This window comes from Phacochoerus africanus, chromosome 13 (genome assembly GCF_016906955.1).
Source record: "Phacochoerus africanus isolate WHEZ1 chromosome 13, ROS_Pafr_v1, whole genome shotgun sequence".
In the NCBI taxonomy this organism is placed as follows: Eukaryota; Metazoa; Chordata; class Mammalia; order Artiodactyla; family Suidae; genus Phacochoerus; species Phacochoerus africanus.
The window spans coordinates 67,038,827-67,064,424 of record NC_062556.1 but is presented as its reverse complement, the minus strand read 5'-3'; the positions used below and the strand labels follow the sequence as shown (position 1 = coordinate 67,064,424).

Sequence of the window (25,598 nt, the reverse complement as noted above, 5' to 3'; positions counted from 1 at the left end):
CACGTGTGTCCTCCACATCGCCTCTCAAAAGACACTGAGAAGGCTCATCCACGTCCCTGGCCAGCCGGTGGCTCATGACCAGGAGGACTCAGAAGAGAGAAGTGGACGGGGCGGGCCACACAGGCTTGCGAAACAGAATCATGGCTACTAAACGGTTCCCTTCAACACGGTTAAACGGGCAAACTCGCCACAATAAAGTTTATAAATATGCCCGGGCCTGCTTTACTTTAACCCCTTCGGGACTTTCCTAGTAATCTGTATCTAACCGGATGAGCATTCTTAAATAAGGCCCCTGGGCCGGGAGGTGAGATGCAAAGAGTTTAAATGGCCCCGAGCTGCTCACGGTCTCACAGGGAGACAGTGGTCCCTGTGGATGGAGGCACACTGCAGACAGTGCCACCACCCCGTCTGGCTGCCACTCACCCCTGGCAGAAAAGCGTGAGGAAACGGGGTGCTCGGAGTTGCAGCAGGTGAGCGTGGCAACCAGAGTTGCAGTTGGATGCTTCTGCAACAGCACACACGATGACGTACGAGTCACGCCATGGAGGAGAGTGGCGCCTTTTCCTTTCCTTCCAGTTCCTATGTTTCAACCGCATCCCCACGTTCCTCCAGCTGGAGCCCAAAAACCCTTTCTCTTAGTTGCATTTCCTTAGCTGTTTTGGAGCAAGAGCCAGGCTCACAGTGTGGTTCACACACTTGACGGATGAACCAGGTTTAAAGTGAATGATTTGCCAAGGCAGGTTCATGAGGACACGCCTTACTTCTCCGGGGCCACCTTGAGTCCTTCTGGAACACGCCAGGGAACAAACTCGGAGTAAGTCCTCGTGGCCTGGCCATCCTCAGAGACTACACGCTTCTTAGCGACTGTAGCCGCTGGTCTATTCTCTGCTCCCCGTCTTGCTGGCGGCCTCTGAAGCTGCCAACCCCACGGAAACTCTTGTTCTCCGTGGCTTCACTCCCGGACACGTTTCAGTCTCCTGCTCGGGTCCCATGCCCCCTAAGTTCTGCACCCCTTTCTGTCACTGCTCTCCCGAGCCTGAACCTTTCATCTCTAGGGCTGACCCTCGGCGCTGTCAGACCCCGGCCCAGCCCATGTGCCCACATCCTGGCCTTCCCCACAGCCTCCTCTTCCAGACTCACAGCCTCTGCTCTCCCCTCTTCTTGGCTCCCCACTGCTGAGTCTCCGTCACGATTGAATTGTGTCCTCCCCAGAAGATACATTCAAGTCCAAAGTCCCAGTACCTGTGAAGGTGACCTCCTTCAGAAACAGGGGCTCTGCAGATGAAGTCAAGAGAAGGCCATTCTGGAGCAAGGCGGGTCCTATCTCAATGACTTAACTCCTGGGAAGGGCATTAGAGCACCGAGATACCCAGGGAGGCCGCCACGAGAACCCCGAGGGTGGCTGGCACCCACCAGACGCCAGACAGAGCCCAGAACACATCCTCCTTCAGGGCCTCCAGAAGGAGTCACCCTGTGGACAGACACCTTGGTCCTGGAGTCTGTGGCTAACTGGTTCTTGAGGTGACGGGATACAGCAGCCACAGGGAGGGGGAGTCCTCACCCTGAGTCCTGCCGCTCACTGCGGCTCCCCCGCCCGCTCCTCACCTGTGTTCAGACGGGTAACACCCACCTCTCCCCCAGTCCATACCCCTCCCAGCGCCCGTCTTCAAGAATCGCTTTGGTCCCTTCACCTCCAAACCCTCCACCAGCCCCGCTGCCCCCAGGCGAGGCTTCACACTGGCCACCACAGCAGCAGCACCCGCACTTCGACTGTGCCCTCAGGTCCCCTGGCTTGCCCACACGTTCTGTGCAGGTCAGCTCAGTGCCACGCTGCCCGCAAACATCCACGCCACTCCCTTCTACCTGCACGAATCCCAAAGGAGACAGAATCAAGCGATCGGGGGTGGGGTGGGGTGGGGTGGGGTGGGGCAGTGAGAAAGCACCTCCCAAAGGAAGAAGCTGCTCTCCCACCCCATCCCTGGTGGCAGCCAGTGGGACCGGGGCCCTGCGAAGATGCCCTCGCTCGGGACGTGTACCTGGCACCCATAAGAGGACACTAGACTGCAGCCACGTGCCTTGGGAAGGGGGATCTGACTAGGGGAGGGACACTGACACAGCAATAGGAGAGCCGGTTCCGCTAGCACTTAAGCCACATCACTGTCACCATAAAGCCACGCCAGCCCCAGCACCCACTCGCGTGCACGCGCGCACTACGGCTCTCAGGACACTTTTTCTCTAAGGGCCACAGAGCAAGTAAGGATTTTAGGCTTTGGGGGTCAAGGGGTAAAATCAGATATTTGTAGTAACCACTCAAAGGTGCAAAACCCCATTTAGTTGATGGGCTGAAACCAACCAGGGGGCTGGCAGGATTTGGCTGTGGGCCACAGTATGCCAGCCTGGCTCTGTCCCTCTGCTGACCACGCAGGCATGGGACTGTCACCCAAGAGAGAGCTGGCTGGAGGAGCTGTGTCTGGGCCACATTCTTGGATGGCCTGCACGCCTCCTGGGATTTAGGAGGAAGTTTCAAGCCCACCAAACTCCCACACCTTGACAACCCCGACTCCTATGGCGAAGGTCAGCATCACGTGAGGCCGAGGGGATTTCTCCTGCACGGCGCTGCCCTCCCCACCTCACTGGACAGAATAGGTCCAATTAGGTATTTTTCCCCACCAGATGGTCCCTGGTTCTTCTTCCCTGCTCCCTCTTTGCTGGAAAGATCCCTATTCCTTGGAAGAAATCTCTCGTTGGCAGGCTTTGCCAACAGCTGCAGTGCAAGTGTGAAGGGGGCATTGCTCAATACACCCAGCCCCTCAGGAAGAGAACGCTTCCCTCCCCGTGGGGGGATGGAGGAGACAGAAGGCTTGCTGTCAGCCCAGCCCACCCAAAGCCAGGCACAGCAGGGGAGCCCCACAGGGTGAGGACAGCCCCGCCAGAGGATGAGGCGGTTTGGAGAAGGAATCAGGGCTTTTGGGTTAAAATCTGTAGTGGGAAAACTCAACACAAGGAGTTCCATGGATCTGTGAAGGTCACTTCCAAAGAACAATCTCAGAATCCCTAGAGACTACCCATCAAGAAATGTCTGGCATACTCCCAGCACTGTTGGTTCACAACGCAAACAAACCACTTCTCTTGGCTCACAATTTCTTATGTGACATTTTTTGGGGCCAGGTGTATAGGAATTCATTGACTTGTCAGGTTTTAGAAAGATGACCCAGTGTCTGTCTCTACAGCACCCCAGGCAGTGGGGTCTGAGGCTGCAGCGTACAATCAAACACAAGACCATGCAGTAAAACAGGACATCTGCACAAAACCGAAAAACAGCCTCCTGACTGGTCAGGTCAGGTTCTCCTACCAATGGGCTATAAAGAGAACTTCACCGTATTAGATTTGGGGGCTTGGGCTTTTCTGAAAGGGAAGAGATTGTGGACCTAGGCCAGCAGATGCTTAGAGAATGGGGTTTGGAGGGTTCTGGAAAGCCTGTGGTCACAGTATCAGGAGAGCCCCATCATCACAGCCAGGCTCTCGCAAGTTCTGCATGAATGACACCTGCACTGGCCCTGGCTGGCACCAGCTCCCTTTACACCTCCTCGCACCCGAGCCCAGGGGCTGCTCTAGGGCGCAGCGTGCACGGCGCCTGGGCAGTCCATCCAGACCTCTCGGCGGGGCCACCCAGATTAACGCTTACACAGTCTGCCCCACGGCAAACTCCGTGAGAGAAGAGGACCCTGAAGGAGGTGGCCCAGAAAACGATCACTGCAGGCGGCCTGGGGAGTGGCAGAGGCCACGGCCAGTGCACCTGCTGGTGTGGCAGGGCACGCGCATGCTCAGAAGCCCGGTGCCCCAGCCCCACCCCCACGGGCCCGCCCTACCTCAACCGCCACGCTGAAGTCCACCATCGAGACGCTGGTGTTGCGGTGCCAGCATACGTGCACCATGGTGTTGCCGCGGTGCGGGGCCTGGCGCTCCAGCGAGGTGCGCGAGGCGCTGAGGTCGTCCTCTGACTCCTGGTCGACCGTGGCCTCCTCTGGGGACTCTGGGTGTGGCAAGAGGCAGCGCTTCATCACTGCTCGCCAGGAGGACCCCCTTCCTGCCCCCTCCCAGGGGCGGATGGACGGGCGGGTTGGGGGCCCCCAGGCACCCACTGAGCAGGACATCACACCAGCCGCGAGGCGGGGACCAGGGCCTCATGCCTGGGGCGGCCCACCAGCCCTTCCGCTGGGGACACCCCTACAAGTTTTCCACCCCTAGAACCTGATAACCGACAGGGCTGGCCCAAAAGATTTCGCCCTGCTCTCTGATACCATTTTAAGGTTTTTTAAAAATAAACTTTTATTAAAAAAAAAAAAAAAAAAAGTCCTTCAGGGAGTTCCCATTGTGGTGCAGCAAAAATGAATCTGACTAGTGTCCACGAGGATGAGGGTTCGATCCCTGGCCTCGCTCAGTGGGTCAGCTGTATGTAGGGCCCAGCTGTGGCTGGGATCCCGAACTGCTGTGGCTGTGGTGTAGACCAGCAGTTGCTATGGCTCTGATGTGACCCCTAGCCTGGGAACTTTAATATGCCACAGGTTTGGCCCTAAAAAACAAAAAGTTAAAAAAAATGAAAATAAGGAGTTTCCATCGTGGCTCAGTGGAAAAGAATCTGACTAGCATCCATGAGGACACAGGTTCGATCCCTGGCCTCGCTCAGTAGGTTAAGGATCTGGCGTTGCCATGAGCTGTGGTGTAGGTTGCAGAGCAACTCGGATCTGGCGTTGCTGTAGCTGTGGTGAAGGCCAGCGGCTACACCTGCCATTCAACCCCTAGCCTGGGAACCTCCATATGCCATGGAGGCAGCCCTAAAAAAGACAAAAGACAGAATCTCTGAAGTTAAAAGAAGTTCCTTCAAATATTGACTATATTACACAATAAGAATGAAGCATATAAGTAAGGATAATAAAAGATGGCATTAGAATATTTTAAAATAATATGTAAGAAGTGGACTGTAATTAGTTTTATGATGGCTTAAGATCCTTGTATTTTAAATATACATAATAAAAATTACAGATATCCACTAAAAAAAAATAAGTTCCTTGATTTTTAGCTTAAAACACAAACGTGAACGGTGGATATGCCAGCACAGGCAGAAGATGACCATCGATGCAACAGGATGTCTCCGACGGCCAGGGGTCGCCCCCCACCCCAATCCCTGGAAGCCCTGGGCCTGGGGCTCCACTTACTGTTGTCAGGGGGGCTGCTGGCCAGGAACTCAGGGGCAGGGTCGCTGCTTTTCTCAGCCAAGTCAATGGCCATCTGTATGTCCTCCACCCACTTTTCCATCTCGGAGCGAGAACTAAAAGAGACGGACGTCAGGTTTTCAGGCCACAGCGGGTAAGGCGCGGAAGGAGGTGAGAAGTCAGGCTTCAGAGTTACCTGGCGGCCACGATGATGGACTGGCGCTGGCCCCGCAGGGTGAGGCAGTGGGGCACCCCCCACTCGTCTTCGCTTTCCTCCATCTGTGGGGCGAGTGTTCTTAATGTTACTGCCCAGCCGGCAGCAGGACCTTCCGCGCGTTGGCAAACGTTCACCTAACCGGCTACGGCTCAGCAGAAGCGATGTTTCCAGCAGAGCCGCAAGCTTCCCGTTACCCGACCGCGGAGCGGAGGGTGCGGACCAGCCAGCGGAATGAGCCTGTGCACAGCGACGCCCCGTCTGTCTCCGCCCACCCGGGGTCACAGAACACGGGGACACGCCCCCTGGACAGGACGTCTTCGGAGGACAGGCCGGTGCCCGGTCTTTACTCCACTTGGGTGGTGAGGGTGGCGCTCCCTCCACGTGCAGGGAGCCAGGCACGAGGCAGCGAGAGGCGCGTTCACCGCACCGCCACGGCAGCTTGTCCCTTTTTGTTCTAGAGGGAACATAGCCGTGCATCCTTCGTACAGGAGAAGGGGTGATGTCCCAGAGCCCTTCTAGGGGAGCCCTAACAAGGCCCGGGTTTATCCTGGTGCCCGGGATGCTCTCACAGGTCAAGTCCTTCCTTTCCTTCCTCCTGTGCTGCCACTGGCTCCCGCACCCTCGGCAAGCAGCCCAGAGGTGGAACCCGCCGCGGTGCCCACCGCGCATACTCACGGTCATGCCATAGAGCGGGAGCTGCCCGTGGACTTTAAACTGATTCGAGGCTGTCAGCCCCCTGCTCGTGTACAGCAAGACGTCGTTGAACTAGAGGAACAAGGACAAGTGCAGCTGAGATGAATGAGCCGCACTTTGAAACCTACAAGGGCAGACACTACGTTTTCCGATTCCTGCGCCATTCCTGGATCTCAGCCACGAGTCTACGCAGCTGGCTGCTCCACCTGCTGCCAGGTACCCCTTTTGGGGTGACCCTTGCTAGTTCCATGGCCCACCAGTCACCGATCACCACGAGGACAAACAGCTCTCATCACTTACCAGGAAGAACATGCGTTGCTGGAGCCCCTTCCCCGAGAGTTTGCTGAGGCTGCCCAGGCGGATGAATTCCTGCGGAGAAAACAGACCCGTGAGCTGGCGGGAGCCTGCAAACCTGAGTCAACACGGAGACTCAGCTCCATGGGAGATGCTCCCGCACACGGTGGGCCCCTTCCCGCCACAAATCACAGCGATCGTAGCTCCTACTGAGGGCTGTGCTTTGCCATCTCTAAGCTCCTCTCCCCCTAGCAACCTGCAAGGTAGGTCTACCTTCGGCTCCACCACAAGAGCGGAAGCTGGTGGTCAGAGGTACACTGGCCTGGGCTGCAGGGCTGGCTCCCACCTGGGCCTGTGACTGTGCACTTAACCCCCAGGCCCTGTGGGCTTCTGGCTGCAAGGAGGTGACAAGGACATCAGATGGCTACAAAGTGGCAACAGGGGACCAGGAAGACAGATCCGCCTTAGGAAAGAACTGTAAATAAGAGGACTTTAAGTCGAGGACTTTTCTCCACGACTTAAAATCTGGTTCTCGGAGCTCCCATCCTGTCTCCGTGGTACGGAACCCAACTAGTATCCATGAGGATGTGGGTTCAATCCCTGGCCTCGCTCAGTGGTTTAAGGATCTGGTGTTGCTTTGAGCTGTGGTGTAGGTCAGGGATGTGGCTCAGATCCAGCGTTGCTGTGGCTTGGCATAGGTCTGCAGCTATAGTTCCAATGAGATCCCTAGCCTAGGAACTTCTATGTGCTGTGGGTGTGGCCCTAAAAAGATTTTTTAAAAATCTGACTCAATAGCAAAAAAGCCAACAATGAAAAATGGGCAAAAGGCCTTCTTTCTCCAAAGAAGATACAGACGGCCAACAAGCACATGAAAAAATGCTCAACATCACTGATTATTAGAGAAATGCAAATCAAAATTACCACGAGGAACCACCTCGCACCAGTCAGAATGGCTGTCATTAATAAGACCACAAATAACAAGTGCTGGAGGGGGAGCGGAGAAAAGGGAACTCTCTGGCACTGTTGGTAGGAATATAAGCTGGAACAGCCACTATGGAAAACAGTATGGAGGTACTTTAGAAATCTATGCATAGAACTACCACATGACCCAGTGACTACTCTTGGGCATACATCTGGACAAAACTTTCCTTGAAAAAGATACATGCACCCTCATATTCACTGCAGCACTATTCACAAGAGCCAAGACATGGAAACAACCCAAATGTCCATCCACAGATGACTAGATTAGGAAGATGTGGTGTATATATATATACACAATGGAATACTACTCAGCCATAAAAAAGAACAACATAATGGCATTTGCAGCAACATGGATGAACTAGAGACTCTCATCCTGAGTGAAGTAAGTCAGAGAAAGACAAATACCACATTGTATCACTTATATCTGGAATCTAATATACAGCACAAATGAACCTTTCCACAGAAAAGAAAACCATGGACTTGGAGTATAGACTTGTGGTTGTGAGGGGGAGGGGGGAGTGGGATGGTTGGGGTGCTTGGGGTTAGCAGATGCAGACTTTTGCCTTTGGAATGGATGAGCAATGAGCTCCTGCTGTGTAGCACTGGGACCTATGTCTGGTCACTTATGATGGAGCATAATGTGAGAAAATAGAATGTGTACATGTATGTGTAACTGGGTCACCTTGCTGTACAGTAGAAAATTGACAAAACACTGCAAACCAACTATAATGAAAAAAAAAATCAGTATATTAAAAAAAAAAAAATCTGGTTCTCGAAAACTAACACCTGTGTTCTAGGATGAGAGAGCCAGAAGCTAACGCGTCTCAGAAACTCTTCCTCCTGAATCGACACTCTTACCTGGACCATTCGGGGCACTTTCAAAAAAAAAAAAAAAAAAAACCATGAAATTCTCATTTTAAGAAACTGTGGTAAAATACACACAAAACTTACCCTGCATGACCTTTAGTGTATTCACGGTGTGCATTCATCGCTCCCATCTAGGTCTAGAACTTTCCATCACCCAAAAGGAAACCCCATGCCCATGAAGCAGTGACTCCTCATTCCCCACTTCCTCAACCCCTGGCACCCAGTCTGTTTTCGGTGTCTATGGATTTGCCTATTCTGGATATTTCCTATACCTCAAACATGTCACATGTGGCCTTCTGTGACTGGCTTAGCAGGATGTTTTCAAGGTTCGTCTGTGTTGTGGCGAGTGTCAGGACTCCGGTACTGCCTGGGGCTGCATCTTCCACTGGATGGATCGACTACATTTTGTTTATCCCCTCAACAGTTTTGTTGTTAGTTTTTTCGTGTTTCTTTTGCTTTTTAGGGCTGCACCCTCAGCATATGGAAGTTCCCAGGCTACGGGTTGAACAAGAGCTGCAGCTTCCGGTCTACACCACAGCCAAAGCCACTTGGGATCCAAGGTGCGCTGGTGACCTACACACCACAGCTCATGGCAACACGGGATCCCCGACCCACTGAGTGAGGCCAGGGATTGAACCTGCATACAACATGGATACTAACTGGATTCATACCCGCTGTGCCCCAGCGGGAACTCCCCATCCTCTCAACTGTTGTTGGACATTTGAGTTGTTTCCCCTTCTGCTACTGTGCTGCTCTGAACATTCATTTTCTTGCCTGAACATCTATTTTCAGTTCCTCTGGGTATGTGGCCAGGAGTGGAACTGCTGGGCCAGATGGAAATTCAACGGTTAACTGATTATTAAGAATCTGCCCAACTCTGTTTCCACAGAGCCGCTTTTCAGACACAGCTACAAGTTCTTTGATGTTCTCCCCATAAAGGCCAGTCTCTGACCCCTTACCTTGGGTGTGGGTGGACTGGTGACCGATTTGACAAATGGGGTGTGGAAGTGACGCTATGTGATCTCTGAGACTAGGACATAAAACGACACGTGGCCTCTGCTCTGTCCCTGGGAATCCCTGCTCTGGGAACCCTGAGCTGCCCAGAAGCAGTGAGACCACCTGGAACCCAGCTGGAGGAAGCCCCTTAGGGGCTCTGCTGCTCGGCCCCAACTGAGCCCAGCCTCCAGCCATCCCTGCCAGGTGTCAGCCCCGCCTGGCCCACCTGGGACCTGTCAGTGCCACATGAAGCTGGAGCATCACCTGGCTAAGTCCTGCCCTCTTCCTGACTCATTAAACCGTGACATACACTAAAAGGTTGTCTGCAGCCCCTGAGGCCTGGAGGTCCGTGTGACCCGGCCATAGATCCCCCAACACCCGCCACACACAGGTTCTGTGACCGGAGCGGCCAGTGAGCCAAGAACAGGGATTCAGCCCATTCATTTTGATGCTGTGCGGCCTGTTCTTCGGTCCTGCATGAAAGGTCGATCAAAGACTGCATCTGCTGGTGATTTAACTGGCACATTCCGGAGATCAACAAGTGACCATAACAAATACTTGCTGGGCCGCGGGACAGACACTAAGCAGACAGCAACAGTTCGGTATTGAAAACGGTGTTGGAGGAGCTCGGAGAACGAGGAGTGGTGACCCTCACATGCTGTCACTCCTGGCTCCAGCTCGAACGTGTGACGTTGTTACACGTGCATTTTCTTAACAAATCTTGGGGATGTGAGGAGGAGATGGGACGTCCGCAGAAGGGCTGTGGACTCAGAACAATGTCTGAGGGCTGGATATAGAAAATGCCTCTTGCCCAGAATGATCTTTTTTGTTTTAAAAACCATGAAACAGGAGTTCCCGTGGTGGCGCAGCAAAGAACCAGACTAGTTATCAACGAGGATGAGGGTTCAATGCCTGGCTTCACTGAGCGGGTTAAGGATCCGGCGTCACAGGTGCGGCTCAGATCCCTTCTTGCTGTGGCTGTGGTGTAGACCAGCAGCTATAGCTCTGATTCGACCCCTAGCCTGGGAACCTCCCCATGCCGTGGGTATAGCCCTAAAAAGACAAAAACCCAACCAACCATGAAACCATGATATCCTTAAGCTCAAGCTGCTTCCTTCTGGAAGGAAATTCACACTGTCCCAGGCCTCTGAGTCTTTACCAAACAAACCCCTACTACCCTCTAATCAGCACATTCTTAGGACAGAAACACACCCTGGGGGGCCTGGCTCTGGCCCAGTATGCTGCGCTTTTGCCTCAGGGAGAAATCCTGCCTTCGAGGACTTGACCCCACCTCAGGCTGACCCCGAAGGAGGGCCAGGATTAAGCCTAAAAGCTATGTTAGGAATTACACAGCAGGACCCTAACATTACTGCTCATCTTTAAATCTCAGTTTTTCAAATTCCACATGTAGAGAAATATATGGGAGCCTGCTTTGCACTCATCAGGATATTCGATAATATTTTATTTTATTTTAGCCACACCTGCATCACATGGAAGTTTCCAGGCTAGCAGTCAGTCGGAGCTGACCGCATAGCAAGAACAAATTGGACCTGCGTCTGAGACCTACACCATAGCTCACAGCAACGCCAGATCCTTAACCCACTGAGAGAGGCCAGGGATCGAACCCACATTCTCATGGATACTAATTGGGTTCATTATCCCTGAGCCACGATGGGAGCTCCAGCAATAATTTAAAATGAAAGATAATCAGTTCGTATCTCTGTGTGGGACACCCCACCCTAGAACTCGCCTCCCTGGGCGACTCTCATCCTTCTTCCCACTTCCTTCAGGGTCGACCTGAAACAGGAAGTGGCCATGAAGCAGGTTGATGAACCGAATGGGGGGGTCAGGCGAGTCTGCGGTGCGTAACCAGCTCCACAGTTCCCACTTGACCTTCACCAGTGATAATGACCTTTATTTAGCACGTGGTGTGTGCCTGACATGGGCTGGGGGCTTATATTAGCTCCACCTACGAGGCTGTACATTCAATAATATCACCCCCGTTCTCCACATAAGGAAACGGAGGTGCAAAAGGAGTAAGGAACTTGCCCGGATCACGTGGTCCATCAGGTGGCAGAGCCAACGTCTGGCTAAATGATTCTGGTGCCTTCTACAGCCCCGTGCTATGCGCTCATTCACATAATAGCTTATACTGGTCTCTTCAAATGAGTGTAGGTGGGAAAAAGAAAGATCATTCATATTCACTGTGTCAGCTTTACACATTACATCTCATTTGATCCATGTGACCTACGTAGGAGGTGTGATGGAGAAGGTGTGACCCCCACGTTACAGAAGGGAAGGAACATTCTAGTAGGTGAACCACCCCAGCTCGGGTGGAGCTGGAAATTGAGCCCAAGGCCACTTACTTCAACTGGCTGCTCTTTCCATAGCACCATGGAAACTATTCCTCAAAATAAAAACTTCTCTCCAAATGCTCTGGTCTACTCGGTAGCTCAATATGCTCAATGTTGCACCACATCCAAAGTTAAAGAGAAAATTACATTGATTCCACAAGGCTTTACGAAGGCTTCCGCATGGATGGCTCAACGGGATTGTTCTGTGCTGATGCCCTGGCAAAACTTCCTCGCCAGCAGAGCTAAAGCAAATCCCAGCTTTAATTTCCACCCAGCATTGAGCACATTACTCTTCTGACCACCTCGGGCTGCTGGCACTCCGGTCAGCTTTGTAAATTAGGCTTCCTGATGGAAATACCCAACTACCAAAAGGTGAGGAAAGTTCCCTCATCTTCCCTGAGTTTCTCAGATTTAATGTTTCCAGGGCAGCTCCATGTCTAAGACTAGAAGCCCCCGACACACAGGACACTTGTCTGAAGATGAAGGCAGGTATGCGGCAGACCAAAGAGGCTAAAATTCCCTCCTAAACCTGGGTGAGGTCTGGGGGAGATGGGCAGCCATGCGAGGACGTTCCCGCAGAAGGAGAGGTGGCACTGATGGGATCTTTAATTCCTGGGGACGGACTGCTTTCTAGGAAGAGAACGGGAAAAGGGAGGCTACTGTCTTTGTTTGCTTTTTGTTTTTTAGGGCCACACCCACAGCACATGGAAGTTCCCAGGCTAGAGGTCGAATCGGAGCTACAGCTGCCAGCCTACGCCACAGCCACAGCAACGCAGGATCAGAACCGTGTCTGTGACCTACACCACAGCTCACCTCAACGCCAGATCCCTAACCCACCAAGGGAGGCCAGGGATTGAACCCACATCCTCATGGATACTAGCTGGGTTCATTTCTGCTAAGCCACACCGGGAACTCCTACCCTGTATTTTTTCTTTCTCTTTTTCTTTTTAGAGCCACACCCTTGGCCTATGGAAGTTCCCAGGCTAGGGGTCGAATCTGACCTGTGGCCTCTGGCCTATGTCACAGCCACGAGGGATCTGAGCCATGTCTACAACCAACACCACAGCTCAGAGCAACGCCGGATCCTTAACCCACTGGGCAAGGCCAGGGATTGAACCCACATTCTCATGGGTCCTAGTCAAGTTCCTTAACCGCTGAGCCATGAAGGGAACTGCCCTACCCTGTATTTTTTAAATGTCCCCTGGCTTGGAGGGAGGATGTTTGGGTAGCAAGGTCCTCCTTCACTGTAAATGACCTTGCATGTCATGGGTAGGTAGGTTAAGGTTAATAGGTAGGTTAAGGTTAATAGGATAAGTGAACTCGCATCTCTCCCAGAATCATGTTCTGGCTAAAATGTTATTTTAATTCTTAATTAAAATGACATTATGTTAATTGCATCTTTAGGAAATAATTTCCTAAAAAAAATAATAATAATTTTCCTTACATGGGAAGTCACAACATACTTCCATGCATTAACCTTTTTTTCTGCTTCCTATCACTATTTTACTCAATTCTTCAAAATAATTTTTTCTCTTCCATTTTCATTTACCTACATTTTAAAAAAATAAACCATCTCAAATCCTCTCAAAATGTGGTGGGGAAAAAGGAAACAAGCATATCAACCAATAAAGGAGAAAAAGCAGAGTGTGCGGTTGAAGGATTGATTGATTTTTCTCCCTGTAACACAAAATTTTTGAATGGACACTGTCACGTTCAAGGCGTTTTCCCAACTGTCCCCCTAGGGGGAAGGAAGCCACGTTTGACAAAAAAGGAAGATATTTTCACTTGGGAGCCTCCATATTCAGAAGGTTCAAATTTAAGTCACTTAAACGTTGTCTTTCTGGCTTGACGCCCAAGCACACAGAGAACGCGGCAGCGGCTTACCCGTCCTGGAATCACAAGATTGTCGACGCCAATCAAATCTTTCTTGAGTTCATGCAGCTTCTGGAAATTCTCCATCTTGATCATCGTACCGTGAAGCTGTGCCACCATCTCCGTGATCTCTGCCAAAGCAGCTGAGGAAGCAACGAGACACACAGACTGCAGCATTAATGGCAGCCCAGGGTGTTTTGCCCACATCTTTAAGCTCAGCTCTCCAGGGTGATGTGTGTGCGTAACTGAACCACGTCAGAAGCCGCCCTTCTCGAGAAAATGCTATTTCTCAACCGTAAACCCTGGGTGACTGGCTTTATGTTTGGATTTGCTTGGCTTTCGTTTCCTCCAAACCATCTTGAAAAGGCAACTGTCCCCTTCGAGGCCAGGGGCCATGCAGCTCTCCTGTAGACAGCATCCCTTGGGGGCAGAAAGAGGAGACCAGAAGGGAGTAAGCGTGCTGGAACTTTGTCCCCAGGGCAGAGATTCTTCTCTGCTCCCCGTTACCAGGGAAGCACAGGGCAGAAGGAGCACAGAGAAGCCAGAGACAAACCCAGGGCAACGGAGGGATCTTTCCGGCCAAGGGTCTCAGGGATGGCGTGACACCTTTGGGCCACGAACATTCCAGCACACCCCAGCTCTGCCTTCTACAGCCATCACAGTGTTCGCCAAGAGGGTGGCACAGAACAAGGGCAAAACCCAAAGGGCAAAACTAAAATTCCAACGTGGGCATGTGTGCCCCATACCGATGGGCATCCAGCATACAACCGGAGCTAGTGCCCAGCTCGTGTGTGTTTGGGTGGCCTGCACATCCACAGGCACCGAGGACTTCGGTCCCTTTGACAAGCGACAGCAAGAAACACGTGCCCACTGCATGTCCCTCTTCAGGACACTGCGGGCACCTCGATGGGGGCGAGGAAGCCTTCCTCTTTCTTGCTTTCTCCCGGGGGATGCCAGTGAAAGGCTTCCTGGCTTCTCATCTCAGCCACAGTGACAGAGCCAGAGCCTGCTCCGTCCTCAGACACGACCAGCCGGTTCACTCTACTAAACCGCTCCTGGGCCCCGGATGCTTAGGGGGCTGGGCGGGCGGAGGCTCTGAGAGGAAAAAGGACGGCAGCCCGGCCCCCTGGGTGTGGGGCTGGTGTTTTGGACCCTCCTCGCTCAGCTCTTTCCCGCATGTTCAGGAAATACGGGTTCGAACACTTCTTGATCTGCCTGGCCTGTTTCCATGAGGCCATCCGACACACCTAGCGAGGAACAAACACCTTTACCATTTAACTGTCAAGAACGGAGTTTTCTCTGGCAGTTCCCGTCGTGGCTCAGGGGTAACAAACTCAACTAATATCCCTGAGGATGAGGGTTTGATCCCTGGCTTCGCTCAGTGGGTTAAAGATCCGGCGGTGCCATGAGCTGTGGTATAGGCTGTCCTGTGGCTGTGGCTGTGGTGTAGACCAGCAGCTGCAGCTCCAATTCAACCCCTAGCCTGGGACCTTCCATATGCTGTAGGCGTGACCCTAAAAAAGCAACATAAATAAATAAACAAACAAATAAATCAAGCAAGCAAGCCAAACAAAACCACACCATGGGCCATTTCTGTTCCCCTTCTGTGAATTGGCCGTGTCCTAATTACTTGGCCAAATCTAGGATTGTCTTTCTACAAACTCAGGTTAAATTTATAACACTTTAGGCAAGAGGCACAGGCCTTGACCTAGCAGTGGGTGTGCAGATCCTGTAATCTGTCAGGAGCCACCTACGGAGGGTGCATTCTGGCTTCTGAGTGCTGGGGACCCAGCCACAGGCCTCAGGGTCTGGCCCCTGAGGGGCCTGCCGGCCAGGCCAGGGAGCACAGACATTAACCAACAACGCGAGACAGAGGACGGGAGCTCAAAACCATGACGTTATGGCGCAGTGGGAAAAATGGCCTGGAATGCCAGCTCTGGTTGTGTGCCAGCACTCACAGGTCCTCTGCTCCTTCTGAACCTGTTTCTTGTCTGGAATAAAAAAAACTCATCTTGAAGTTCCCGTTGTGACACAGCGGAAATGAATCCAACTAGGAACCATGAGGTTGCGGGTTCAATCCCTGGCTTTGCTCAGTGGGTTAAGGATCCAGCATTGCCGTGAGCTGTGGTGTAGGTTGCAGATGCGGCTCAGATCTGGCATTGCTGTGGCTGTGGTGTAGGCCGGCAGCTGTAGCTCCAATTCGATCCCTAGCCTGGGAACCTCCATATGCCGTAGGGGTGGCCCTAGAGTGGAAAAAAAAAAAAAAAAAGAGTAAAAGTATTAATATAAGAAAGCTACCTGGCAGAGTACCTGGCCCCGGTGCTGAGTGAAGGACCAGGGGTCACAACATCATGACACAGTAGGTAGGATGGTCAAGAACCTGGGATCTGGGTTTAGGTTACCCATCATTTACTTTCCTACTGTGTGACTCTGGGCAGGTTCCTTAACCTCTCTGGTTTCAGTAGCCCCTATACATAAAATGTGCTCACCACTGTCTTGTAGGCTTCTCCTGAAGATGAAGCGTTAAACAGGTGAAGTGCTTATGGGGTGAGCTTGCGAATACCGAGCAGTGATGGGCAGCAATGTTTATCGTGTGCTGTTTTCTGGGGCCCACCCAAGGGAGACGTGGTGAGGTCCCACCGCGAAGGGAGAGGAAAGCTCTCTGGAAGGGGCTGACGCTAAGTGGAGCGTCTCCGGGGTTCTCTGCGCTATTCTCCAGGATGGAAGGAGAAAATGCAGGCAGGGGAACGGGAAAGAAAATGTTGGACCAGGTCCTAAAAAGCCTGTCTGCCTCCCATGACCATGAACCCTGGGGCCACAGTGTCCCCGCGAGCCCGCGCTCACCTCGGCAGTCCCTGAAGTCCGCGTGGCTGGGTGGGTGGTGCTTGCACAGCCGCTCCAGGACCTGCTTGTAGTGCATGAGCCGGTGCAGCGGGCGCAGGAGGAAGGTGTTGAGCGGCAGGTAGCACACCTTCTGCAGCTCGAAGTCCCGGCACAAGCTCTCCAGCCGCCGGGAGCCCCTGATGCTGGTCTCCAGCGCCTCCAGAGCCTCGCTGTGCTTCCACAGGTGAGCTGCCAGTTGCTGGGGGGTGAAAGATGGGGGGGGGGGGCAGAGTCCTGCTCAACCATGTGGTCCACCCGGTCTGCCTCTCAGAAGTGAAGAGCTCACTTTCATTCTTTCATCTCGCTTATTTACTTTCATGTTTTTTTGTGTTTTGCTTTTTTTGCTTTTTAGGGCTGCACCCGCGGCACATGGAAGTTCCCAGGCTAGGGGTCTGATCAGAGCTACCGATGCCAGCCACAGCCACAGCCTCGACAGATCTGAGCCGCATCTGTGACCTACACTACAGCTCACGGCAATGCTAGATCCTTAACCCACTGAGTGAGGCCAGGGATCGAACCTGCAGCCTCATGGATACTGGTCGGATTCATTAAACACTGAGCCACGATGGAAACTCCCTACTTTCATGGGTTTTTTTTGTTTTTTGATTTTTTTTTTTTTCCTTTTCTGTCCACAAGCTGGGCTTATGGAAGTTCTTGGGATTGAATCCGAGCCACATCTGCAACATCACCTGATCCCACTGCACCGCCACAGAGACAAGCTGTATCATTTACTCCTGGCACCACAGTGGGAACTCATTTCATGTTTTTTTTTAAAAAAAAATTACTACAAGGATTTTTAAAATTGGGAGTTCTCATCGTGGCTCAGTGGAAACAAATCTGACTAGTATCCAAGAAGATGCAGGTTCAATCCCTGGCCCCACTCAGTGGGTTAAAGAGTCGCCATTGCTGTGAGCTGTGGTATGGGGTGCAGATGCGGCTTGGGTCCCACGTTGCTGTGGTGTAGCTGGAGGTTATAGCTGATTCAACCCGTAGCTTGGGAACCTCCATATGCCATGGGTGCAGCCCTTAAAAAAAAAAAAAAAAAGACACAAAAAGAGAATTTTTAAAATTGAAGTATAGTCAATCCACCACACCGTGCCAGTTTCAACTGTACAGCAAAGTGACCAGCCACACATATACATAAATATTCCTTTTCAGATTCCCCTCCACTAACAGCCACTACGAGGCACAGAACTGTGTACTGTACTTAATTTCATGTTTTTAATATTTCACTATTTAAATTCTCGGGATGAAATAAAAAGCTCTATGAAAGCACTGCTCCAAGCACTCAGGGGTCATAAAATATTTGAGGTGTATATATAACATCAGAGGTGTAACGTTCTTTTTAAAAACGAGGCTGGCAAAATTGAGGGGAAATAAAAGAATAGGAGCTCCTTCAGGGGATGTGGGGTTTTCTCCTAAATGTCAAAGAATGACATACAGGCCAGGGCCACTCCATAAATTCCATATCGTTAAAAATATGTATTTCCGTTGAACTCCCCTGCTTCACTCATAGAATAACAGAGCACCTGCCACGCTCTGCTGGATCCCAGCAAGCGGGTGGGAATGAGACTCAGTCCTTCTCTCTTGGGATCTGACCATGAGCCTTTGCTTAAGCAGACTGTCATCAGGCTCCAGAACCTTCTCCCAGGCCTGTCTATGCACTCCTGTGCCATCCGGTTCTAAAGAGACCCCCACTAGTCAGTTCCGCCAGAACCCCCAGATCATGTCTGACCACCCCACTGGTCCTCCGCCGAAGGACCCTGTCAGAATCCCCCTCACCCCTGATGCCCCCTCAGTCACTTTCCATCCTCTGAGCCCCGCCCCCTCCCTGGCTGTTGATCCCCCGTCCCTGCTGCCCTTGGCGTGGACGCCCCTCTCTCTCCCCCACCATGAAAGCCCAGTGTCCCCACGCCTATTGTGATGGTCCTGAATAAAGTCTGCTCTATCCTCGTTAACAAGCACTGTGGATGATCTTTCCTTTAACAGGTGGTGGTGTAGACAGACACATGGGGGGGTCCTACGCACCCTTCACCAGCCGCCCCTAATGCTCGCAGCTTGCCCAACTGTAGCGCAGCAGTGCAAGCAGGACAGGCTAGAGTTTCCTTGGATTCTGGCAGTTCTAGCTGCCCTCGTGTGTGTGTACGTGTGTGTGCAGCTCTAAGCCATGTTTTCACAGGTGCAGTCCCCTGCTTGACCTTGAGACAGGGCATCTGTCCTGTCACTCCATCCGACATACACAGTAGGTGCCCATAGAAGGTTGCTGCCCAAATGCGTTCACGAGCAAATGAACCAAGGCATGCACCCCACCAGGGCAGGGGTCTTGCAAGGCCCTGAGTGCCCGGAGAGGCAGGTTCAAGGTCGTTGGAGTGCAGAGCAGAAGGTGAAGGATGGGGGGCGGGGCAGGATTTAGAAAGATCATCTAGGGAAGCTTTCTTGGTCCGCTTTAGGGTGTGGACAGTGTTCTCGAAACCAGAGAGGCGAGGAAGGTTTGGGGCCTGTTGGAGGATAAATGATGGCTCGGGGGCTGTGGCGGGGGACTGATGGATAGGAGGCAGTGGGGTGAGTCACCCCGGAGAGCACTGAGAGCCGGACGGAGTGAAGTGGCTGGACTTCAGGGAGGAGAGGGGGCAGGAGGTGGGGCTGGGGGGTCAGGGCCCAGGAGTGAAGGGTCATGATGAAAGACATGGCCTCTTTGGCTTGTGGGCATTCTGCAATGCCTTTGGGCATCCGGGCAGATGATTCCAGGAGGAAGTTCACAGCCTGGGCTAGAGATCACCGTCTGGGTGCCTCTGACGTGTAGGCGGGCGCTGGAGCCCCCGGCCCTGCTCCCTGGGTCCCGTGTAGAGGGTCCGGGGGCAGCTGAAGGGCACTGGCGCCACCTGTGCCAAGCGAGCCCCTGAGTTTGAGGTCAACACTCAGGTGCAGCATGTGAGGGAAAGACGCTGCAGGCTGGCCGTCACCGGAAGTGTTTTGGACAGAAGAGCCCACCTAGGTTTCCACGTCTCTAGAACCTTCTCATGCTCCCTGCCACTCTTTCTAAAAATTCTTTTTTTCTTTTCCTTTTGTTGGCCTCCCTGCAGCACATGGAGTTCCCGGGCCAGGGATCTGATCCAAGGCACATCTGTGACCTATGCCACAGCTTGTGGCAACACTGCATCCTTAACCCACTGGAGGAGGCGAGGGATCGAACCTGTGACCTCCACGAGACCACATCGGCCTTTAATCCACTGAACTGCAACAGGAACTCCTAAAACTTCTTTAAAACCAATGATCACCACAATAGAAAAGAAATTCTCCAAAAGGCTGCCAGAGTCTCTGAGCTCCTCCACCTATTTTCATTTTGCTGTGCACAAAACTCCACGCTATACATGCACGTGGACTGGCACAAACTGAAACACCAGCGCAGCCAGGAGGCCGCCTGGATGCTCCTCTAGACTGAGGAGCAGGAGATGCCCCGGGACGGGGGTCAGGTCTGTTTTGAGGAGGTCTTAGGTGTGGGTGAGGGAGAGGAAGGCATGGCTCTCATATGCCCCCCTCCTGGGTGGGGGGTGGGGGGACACAGCAAGGGCTGGGATACAGGAGAACTCAGGGTGGTCCCCAGGAGGGCGGGAACTCAGCCGGCAGGTGTCTGCCGCTGTCCCTGGAGCCCATGGCAGAGCCCACGCCTCAGATGGGAGGCCCCCAGGAAGGCTGTTCATCTCAGGTGAAAAGAGCGCTGAGAAAAAAGGTAAAAACCAGAGTTCCCGTCGTGGCTCAGCAGTTAATGAACACGACTAGTATCCATGAGGACACAGGTTTGATCCCCGGCCTTGCTCAGTGGGTTAAGGATCTGGCATTGCCATGAGCTGTGGTGTAGGTCGCAGACGCGGCTCTGATCTGGCATTGCTGTGGCTGTGCTGCAGGCCAGCAGCTGCAGCTCCAATTGGACCCCTAGCCTGGGACCCTCCATATGCCGTGGGTGTGGCCCTAAAAAAACCAAAAAACAAACAAACAAATAAACAAACAAAAAAGTAAAAACCAAACTGGGCCAAGAAAAAGTGCAGATCATGGGGAAAGAGCTTCCTATGAGCAGAATGACTGAGGAGTAAGTACCACAGCAGCAGACACATCTTATAGAAGAGAGAAAAAAGGGTATTTTTATCAAGTGACAAAAGCCAGTCTGAAAAGGTCACACACTGGGCGAGTGCAATGGTCTAATATGCTGGAAAAGGCTGTGCAGACAGAGAAAGATGAGCGGGTGCCGGGGGTGGGGTGGGGGGATGGAGAGGGGCGCACAGAGGATTTTGAAGACAATGAAAAATGAGGAATGTCATTCCTCTTTGTGCAGCACTGTCCCGGTGGGTACGTGACATCATGCCCGCAGCACAGCCCAGAGAACATGCAAAACCGAGAGTGAGACTTAATGTAACCTATGGACTCTGTTAATAAGAATGCATCAATATGGGTTCATCAGTTGCAACAACTATACCGCTACCCACGCAAGATGTTAATACTAGGTGACAGTGACATTCTGTGGCGGGGAAACAGGGAGGCAAGGATGTGGGACCTCCAGGTTTGCTTTTCAATTTTTCTATAAATCTAAAATGCCGCTAAAGGAGTTCCTGCTGTGGCACAACAGGATGGATGGTGTCTCTGGAGCACGGGGGATGCGGGTCTTGCTCCCCAGTCCAGCACAGTGGTTAAGGATCCTGCGTTATTGCAGCAGCAGTGTCGGCTGACAATGGGGCTCAGATCTGATCCCTGGCCTGGGAATTCCGTATGGCAGTCAATAAATAAATAAAAGGGAGTTCCCGTCGTGGCGCAGTGGTTAACGAATCCGACTAGGAACCATGAGGTTGTGGGTTCAGTCCCTGCCCTTGCTCAGTGGGTTAAGGATCTGGCGTTGCCGTGAGCTGTGGTGTAGGTTGCAGACGCGGCTCGGATCCCGTGTTGCTGTGGCTCTGGTGTAGGCCGGTGGCTACAGCTCCGATTAGACCCCTAGCCTGGGAATCTCCATATGCCGCGGGAGCGGCCCAAAGAAATAGCAAAAAGCCAAAAAAAAAAAAAATGAAAAAAATAAAAATAAATAAATAAAAAATAAAAATCATTTTAGGAGTTCCCGTTGTGGCTCAGTGGTAGTGAGTCCAACTAGTATCCATGAGGATATGGGTTCAGTCCTTGGCCTCGATCACTGCGTTAAGGATCCAGCATTGCCGGGAGTTGTGGTGTCGGTCTCAGATGTGACTTGGATCCTGCTTTGCTGTGGCTGTGGTGTAGGCCGGTAGCCATAGCTCTGATTCGACCTCTAGCCTGGGAACTTCCATATGCTGTGGGTGTGGTCCTAAAAAGAAAAAAAAAAAAAAAAAAGCACTAAAAAAAAGAGAAAAAACATTATGGAAAGTGAAAAGATGTCTGTTACTGTTACATCTGAGTTTGGTGCACCCACCCAACTCTATGGCATTAAAAATACTGCGGTCCTGAAATACCTTAGGTGATTCTTTTTTTTTTTTTTTGTCTTTTTGCTATTTCTTGGGCCGCTTCTGCGGCATATGGAGATTCCCAAGCTAGGGGTCTAATCGGAGCTGTAGCCACCGGCCTACACCAGAGCCACAGCAACACAGGATCCGAGCCGCATCTGCAACCTACACCACAGCTCACGGCAACGCCAGATCGTCAACCCACTGAGCAAGGGCAGGGACCGAACCCGCAACCTCATGGTTCCTAGTCGGATTCGTTAACCACTGCACCACGACGGGAACTCCCCTTAGGTGATTCTTTGCTTTCTTTGCATAGGATTCTCCAGTCCTGATGGCTTCCAGGGCCTCCCTCTGACATGGCCCCAAGAGGGGAGTGTTGCTTTTTGAAATATTATGAAAAAGACCTCCATAAGCTCAGGAGCTATTAAATAATGTCTTGATCTTTGTCAAGGGAAACAGGAAATCCCTTGAGTAGTGTTAGATCCTATCTTTTCTGTTTCCTCTTAGAATTATATAATTCTAATGGAACAAATCAAGCACCAAATGACTCAGATTCTTAGGAATTCAAACCTCAGTAATAACTTTTATTCTCCTAATGCCTTGGACATGATCGGTGCTCGCCTAGTACTGGATGGATGGTGGATGGAGAGACGGGTGGTTGGACAAACTGAAAAGGCGGCAGCACAAGCAGTCTGCCTTCTCTAGGGGGCTGCAAGCTTGCCCGTAGTTGTTAGTTAAGGTTATTGGACAGGCTCTGGGTGGTTGAAATACAGGACGATTGCTTTAAAATGCAAATATAGATGTATGTGTATTTGAAAGACAAATTGTGTGAATTAAAGCATTCCATATGAAAGGGATTATTAATGGATTAAAATGAAAAGGCACAAATGACTTTTTCAGATGTCAGAGACGGGGCTGATTTTGAACAGGAGGCAGAATATTGGTTCACTATGTACTGACTTCTCTGAGTGGACTTTCACTCTTCCGGTGAAAAATGCACTTACCCTATAAACTGACTTAAAGTCACGGCCTTGATTGGAATTCCTACATAGTACCCAATCCAATGCTTTTGTCACACTCACATGAAGCCAAAACAACCGACTGAAAGTGAAATGCTCTGTCAACCAATGTTTTATCTACATAATTATTTTTTTTTTGACTTTTTAAGACCGCACCTGCGGCACATGGAGGTTCTTAAGCTTGAGGTCGAATCAGAGCTGCAGCTGCCCGTCTATACCACAGCCACAGCAACACAGGATCCGAGCCACGTTTGCAACCTACGCCACAGCTCATGACAATGCTGATCCTTAACCCACTGAGTGGGGCCAGGGATTGAACCCACGTCCTCATAGATGCGAGTCAGATTTATTTCCACTGAGCCCCAACGGGAACCCCCTATATAATTTTTTAAAAATGAGTTTGGAAAGACGTACACACAGGAAATACCTGTTGTTTTGGCTACAGAGCTTTTGGAAAAGAAAAAAGTACCGCAAGTGCTTCTTCTCCCCGAGTGACTGAATTTTCCTTTCTGCTTCCAAATAACATTATCCAGACGAGACAGAAGGGTTCCCCTGGGGGCTGGGCCACATGCAGACCCGTGGCATCAGGCCAGTGTTCGTGGCCGGGGACCAGGGTCAAGGCCTTGGGCAGCCCCGGCGCGTGACCTTCCCTCCCGAGCTCCCTGCCCCAGGCCCCGAGCCACTCACCTTCATGCCCTGGATGTTCTTCAGCATCACGTCGCCGATTCTTTGGTAAAAATCTCCTCTGATGTGGGCATTCGAGCGGCCTTCCCTGAGAGCAAAGGGTTGGAAACCAGAGCGTTGGCAGTGGAAACATGACTGGAAAATGGGCCAGGCCCCAGATGACAAAAAGAGCAACTTTTGTCTATTTAGGGCTGCACCTGAGGCATATGGAGGTGTCCCGGCTAGAGGTCCAACTGGAGCGGCACCTGCTGGCCTACACCACAGCCACGGCCACAGGGATCTGAGCTGCCTCTGTGACCTACACCACCAGCTCACGGCAATGCCAGATCCTTAACCCACTGAGCGAGGCCAGGGATCGAACCCGCGTCCTCTTGGATATGAATCTGATTCGTTACTGCTGGGCCAGGAGGCGAACTCCAAAAATGGCAACGTTTATGTCTTCCTTTCTAAGCCCCCATTTGTACCTTTCCCTCCTGTGTGTGTCACTGAATGCTAGTGCCAGAAGGAGACTTTGAAATTACCCCGGTCACTCTGCAGACAAAAAACTCCCCTTGTGCCTTTGAAAGAGACAGGGAAGAACCATTTTCTCTTCATTTTAATTTGGTCTCACTGAACATTTTTCCCCCAGTGTCAGAACAGCATGGAGAAGACTTGCAGGAACTGGCTCTGAGAGAGAGTCTCTCACAGGCTGGGGTTAACAGACAAGTGTAAGAAGCAAGACTTCACCTTGACATCAAGCTTTTTGCTCCCAAGAGCCCTTCGCCTGAACCAGACAAAGGGCTGGGTAAAAAGCCCTGGGGACGAGAAAAATAGAATTGACAAAGTACAGGAGACCCATGCCCAGAGGTGGATATGGGGAGAATGACCCAGAAGAGGGCAGAATGGCTGTTCCAAGAACAGGATGGGTTGGCAGCGCTCCAGACACGCTGGGTAGTTGGTGACAAAGATGTGTGCATTTTTAGCTGAGTATTTGGGTATAAAGTCCTATCTCTTATGATTCTGGGCTATAGCTGGTGTTGATAAGCCAGGTGCTTAAAAAGCGCCGAGAGAAATAATATCAAAAATGGTAGCTGGCGGGTGCTGAGTACTGGGCGAAGCACCATTAACTCACTGACCCCTCCTGGCAGCCTCTGGCAGGTACCATCATCACCCCCATCCAACAGCTAAGGACAAGACAGAAAGAAACAAAGCATCCCATCTAATGCCAGCAATCGCGAGGTGGGAGCTTGCACCTGAGCCCAGCTCACTGCTCTAACCCAAACCTGCCACCGTACCCACTGGCGAGAAAGGAATTTCCCAGAGACAATTTAAAAGAGGATTTTCAACCATGAACCTATGTAATATCCTCCAAACAACCGTTCAGGACAGCTAGAACCCAACTTCAAGGAAAGGGACGAATGATAAATGAAATCTGGACCCAGAAGTGAGAGGGGCTCAGAGCGGAATAAAACCCCCAAGCCCGCGTGGGGCGGGCGGTGATTTACACCTGCAGGTGCTACTGCCCTGTGCCTCCAGGACCGGGAGGAACAACTCCCCTTCTTAGCATCTGGAGCCTTCCAGAACTGCTGGCCCAACCTCTGATTCAAGGATCTCAGGACGCAGAGGGCTCTCCCGGAGCAATGTGCGAGCTTAACGAAGCAGCCCAGGGGGAGGAAAGGCAGGGCGCACAGAAATGCGGGTGGGGGATGGGGTGCGGCTGGCTCCTCCCCCAGCTTCTAGCTCCTCCCCCCACCTATTCCGCTGCTTCTAACTGAGCATATGGTGTGAATTCCATCACAGGGGAGACCCACGAAGGGCGTAAACCTTTTCTAGCATCAAAAGAGCAAGGATTCCCACTAGGCTCCTGGCCCCTGCCTGGGGGTCTTTCACTGCCACCCCCCTCTTCACCTCCCCCCGCCCTGGGGAGGGGGCTGTGTTTCTTCCATTCTCTCCCTCTGTTCTTCTGCTTCCTCTAAGTGGTCAAAACATGTTGGTCCATGGCCTTAATTACTATTCACTTCTCATTAAAACAAGGATGTTCTCCTCCCCATGCCCTGAAATGGTTCCGTGCCGGATTACCCTTAACC

General features: G+C 51.9%; 1 protein-coding gene across 1 annotated transcript in view; it reads right to left on the bottom strand.

Moving 5' to 3' along the window:
* Positions 1-25,598, bottom strand: part of FARP1 (FERM, ARH/RhoGEF and pleckstrin domain protein 1) — a 310,977-nt gene that overhangs the window by 3,184 nt on the left and 282,195 nt on the right. Inside the window, exons 17-24 of the mRNA XM_047756233.1 lie at positions 23,536-23,620; positions 16,332-16,569; positions 13,500-13,630; positions 6,424-6,492; positions 6,106-6,195; positions 5,410-5,492; positions 5,217-5,329; positions 3,870-4,033 (exon numbers count right to left, since the gene is read on the bottom strand). Of these exons, the coding sequence (XP_047612189.1) occupies positions 3,870-4,033; positions 5,217-5,329; positions 5,410-5,492; positions 6,106-6,195; positions 6,424-6,492; positions 13,500-13,630; positions 16,332-16,569; positions 23,536-23,620 (973 nt within the window). The remainder of the gene's footprint in view (positions 1-3,869; positions 4,034-5,216; positions 5,330-5,409; positions 5,493-6,105; positions 6,196-6,423; positions 6,493-13,499; positions 13,631-16,331; positions 16,570-23,535; positions 23,621-25,598) is intronic.